This window comes from Chinchilla lanigera, unplaced genomic scaffold (genome assembly GCF_000276665.1).
Source record: "Chinchilla lanigera isolate Chin_1 unplaced genomic scaffold, ChiLan1.0 scaffold00138, whole genome shotgun sequence".
NCBI lineage: Eukaryota > Metazoa > Chordata > Mammalia > Rodentia > Chinchillidae > Chinchilla > Chinchilla lanigera.
In genome coordinates, this window is record NW_004955539.1 from 3415530 (window position 1) to 3419156 (window position 3627).

Below are 3627 nucleotides of genomic sequence, written 5' to 3' on the forward strand. Positions count from 1 at the left end.
GTGCATATGACAGAAGTGTAGGAGGAAAAGACCAAGGTTCCCATGTTCATCAAGGGCCAGGAGAACTTTAGAAGACATTAAACACTAGCAAATGGGGAGGGCTAATTCCGCCTGGAATTGGGCGGCCATGGTGATGTCATCTGTGCATGAGAGTTAAACACCGGAAGGTGAGAAAGGGCTGCAGGTCAGTTTGGAAAGTCTTTGTGTCCTGGCTTCCCTGTGCACCTCCACTGAGAGATGTGTGGGTCTCCCAAGAGCTCCCATTGGCTGGCAGAGGCTGAGTGATGAAACAAAGGAAGGGTGTGGCTCTCACAACTGCAGCAGGGCTCAGAAGAGGAAGCAGAAGCAGGGTTGAGAGGGAGGTCCTACGGCTCAGCCATGAGTGAGGAAATCTATGAAGTACGGGACAATTTGGTGGTCACTTGGGTAAAACCCCAGAAGTCCGAGGACAACTTTGAAGAACCAGGGACCAGCTCTGAAAGGAAGGAGGAGGAGGAGATCTTGGCTGAGTCAGAGCAAATGGAAACAGAGAACGTGAGAGGACGAGGCTGTGTCCTTCCTGGCTGTGTCTTGCTCTTTGCCATTCCTCCATCCCTGCCCCTAAACCCGGCCCCTGACCCCTTAACCCTGACCCTCCTGCCTTCCTTAACCCAGACATTTCCCCTTTCCAACCCCTGCCTGTGGGGCAGAAAATGGGCAGAGCATGTCAGATAGGGGCATCTCGCTCCAACCCCAAATTAACCACGCTCTCCTCTCCTTTCCTTCTAGAGCCAGCAGGTCATCAACCCAGTGCTATCAGTACCGGACATGAGTCCCAACAGACACCACAAACGCTCCATACTGGTGCTCTGTTACAGAGGAAAGAAGAGGAGGGAAGAAGAGGACCAACCAGAGGAGGACCCTGAGTTTCAGGGTCCACCACCTAAGGGCCTAGTGGAGGAATCCAGACCCCCAGGAACGCTGCGCTGGACAACTCCAGGAGCTGTGAGGAAGAAGACTCTAGGAGCTGTGCAGAAAAAGACTTCAAGAGCTGTGGAGAGAAAGACTTCATTAGCTGTGAAGAAGACTCCTGGAGATGTGAGGCAGAAGAATCTAGGAGCTGAGCAGAAAAAGACTCAAGGAGCTGTGCAGAGAAAGACTTCAGGACCTGTGAAGAAGACCCCAGGAGCTATGATGAAGACTTCAAAGAGCAGTCAGCTCTGCAGTGAGATGAAGAGTCAGCTCAGCCGTCAGCAGAGCAGCCAGCAGAGCAGTCAGCAGAGCATTCAGCAGAGCAGCCAGCACAGCAGTCAGCAGAGCAGCCAGCACAGCAGTCAGCAGAGCAGCCAGCAGGGCAGTCAGCAGAGCATTCAGCAGAGCAGCCAGCACAGCAGTCAGCAGAGCAGCCAGCAGAGCAGTCAGCAGGGCAGTCAGCAGAGCATTCAGCAGAGCAGCCAGCATAGCAGTCAGCAGAGCAGCCAGCATAGCAGTCAGCAGAGCAGCCAGCAGAACAGCCAGCAGAGCAGCCAGCAGAGCAGCCAGCAGAACAGCCAGCAGAGCAGTCAGCAGAGCATTCAGCAGAGCATTCAGCAGAGCAGTCAGCTCACCCTTAAGGAGACCAAATCTGGGCAATAAAGCACAATGGAGATGCTAAGGGAGGACTCTACATTTCTTTCTGTTCCCTAGGGGGAAGGAAAAAAGAGGGGGGGGAGAGAAGGGGACAGAAGGGGGCGAGGGAGAGAACAGGAAAGGGAGGAGACGGGAAGGAAATGGAAACATAAAGGAGGGGAGGATGGTGAAGCAGAGGAAAGTGAATTGTGGAGGGTGATGGAGGTGGATGGGGAGAGAAGTGAGAGAGAGGCAAGAGAGTTGAGGGGGAGAGAGGACAGGGGGAGGGCCAAAGTGAGGAGGGGCAGAGATGAGAGGAGTACATAGCAGAAGCAGAGGAAAAATGAGGGGAGGGAGGGGGAAGAGATGGAGAGGGATGGAAAAGGAGGGAGGGGCAGGAGGAGGAAGGAAGGCGTTAGACAGGGCGGGACGGGTGGAGAGCCAGAGAAGGATGGGGCAAAGAGGGAGTAATAGAGGCAAGAGATGATGTGCAAGGGGGAAGAGAGGGAAGGAGCAGGGAGAGGAGTGGGAGGGAAGGAAGGGGAAGAGAGGGAGTGGAAGGAGGGGGAAGGAAGGAGGGTGGAGAGAGGGAAGCAGAAGGGGGAGGGAAATGAAGCAGGGAGGGTGTAGAAAGGGAGGGAGAGTGTTTGGAGAGGAATGCATGGAGGGGAAAAAGGAAGAGAAAGAGGGGAAGGAGAGGGAGGCAAAGAGGTTTAGGTGAAGGAGAGATGGAGGGGGTAAGAGAGGGAGGGAGAGGAGAGGGAGGAATGGAAGGTGAAAAGAGGGAGGGTGTGGAGAAGGGGAGAGAGAGGTTAGTGCATAGGAGCAAATGGTGTAAAGGATGGAGAAGGAGGACAGAGAGGGATGCAACCAGAGGAAAGGAAGGGAGCAGAGGAAGGGAGGGTATGTAGGAGTGAAATGTGAGGGCAGGGGAGGATAGGAAGGAGAGAGAATAAGAGGAGAATGAGTTAGTGAGATGAAGGTGAGGAAAAGGAGGAAATGCTTGACAGAGATAGCAGTAAGAGAGGAAGGGTGGGGAGGAGAGGGAGCTGAGGGAGGGGAGGAAGGTGCAGTGGAGGAGTGTGAGGTGAGTTAGGTGGAGGAGACAGAGGTTAGGGTTTGGAGGAGAGTGAGTGAGGGAGGTGAGGGTTGGGAGAAGAACGAGTGAGGGACTGGCAAGAGGAGGAGGAGAGGGAAGGAAATAAGGTAGGGATGGAAATATGTTAGGGAGGGAGTGGGAGTAGAGGGGGGAGGAAAGCAGGAGAAGAGGGAAAGAGGGGAGAAGGGGGGAGCAGGAATAAACGGAGGGAGGCAGAGCAAAGGGAGGAGGAGGGAGGAAAGGGATGGAGGGGGAGGACAGGAAGGGAGTAGGGGGAGCAGAGAAAGTAAAACAAGAGAGAGGGTAGGGATTGGATTTAGGGCAGGAGAGGCAGAGAGGGAAGGAGAGGCAGAGAGGGAAGGAGAGGCAGGGAAGGAGGGGGAGGCGGTGAAGAGGGAGAAAGAAGAGGGAGGAGATGATAAGTAAATAGGTTGTGGAGATGGGAAGGCAGGACAGGGAAAGGTAGTGAATAGAAGGAAGGCTGGCAAGGGGAAAGGCAGGGGTGGGTGAAAGGGGGAACATGGTTGTCCAGTTTTAGGGAAAAGCTCAGAGTGACATTTACCCACACCTTTGAGAACATGAATGAAAGAGTAAAGACTTCTCCTTTGAGCATCATCTCCACGCTCTAGCCAGTCTTCTGCAAAGAAAGTAATATTTCAGACTGGAAGGGAAGGACAGAAGGAAGAAAGACCTGAAGGGAGTGGAGGGGAGGGGAGGGAGAGAGGAAAGAGAAGGAAGTTGAAAAAGGAAAGGGGCAGTGAGGAGTGGAAGGCAGCATAGTGAGAGGGCATAGGAGGGGAGGAGGAGGGAGGGGAGGGGAAAAGGGACGCTAAAGAGGGAGGACAGAGTCAGTAGGATAGGGGAGAGATCGAAGGGAAGAGACAGGTCAAGGGTTCGAGAAAGGAGGGACTAGGAGTGCCCAAATCTGAGGATAAATTCAG

The 3627-nt window shown here is 54.1% G+C and overlaps 1 protein-coding gene across 1 annotated transcript; it reads left to right on the plus strand.

Moving 5' to 3' along the window:
• The first annotated feature begins 344 nt into the window (after positions 1-344).
• LOC102022542 (uncharacterized protein DDB_G0290301-like) lies at positions 345-1614 on the plus strand. The gene is made up of 2 exons (XM_005410907.1): positions 345-534; positions 769-1614. The coding sequence occupies exons 1-2, from the start codon at positions 379-381 to the stop codon at positions 1612-1614; spliced, it is 1002 nt and encodes a 333-aa protein (XP_005410964.1). The 5' UTR covers positions 345-378.
• The last annotated feature ends 2013 nt before the right edge of the window (positions 1615-3627 follow it).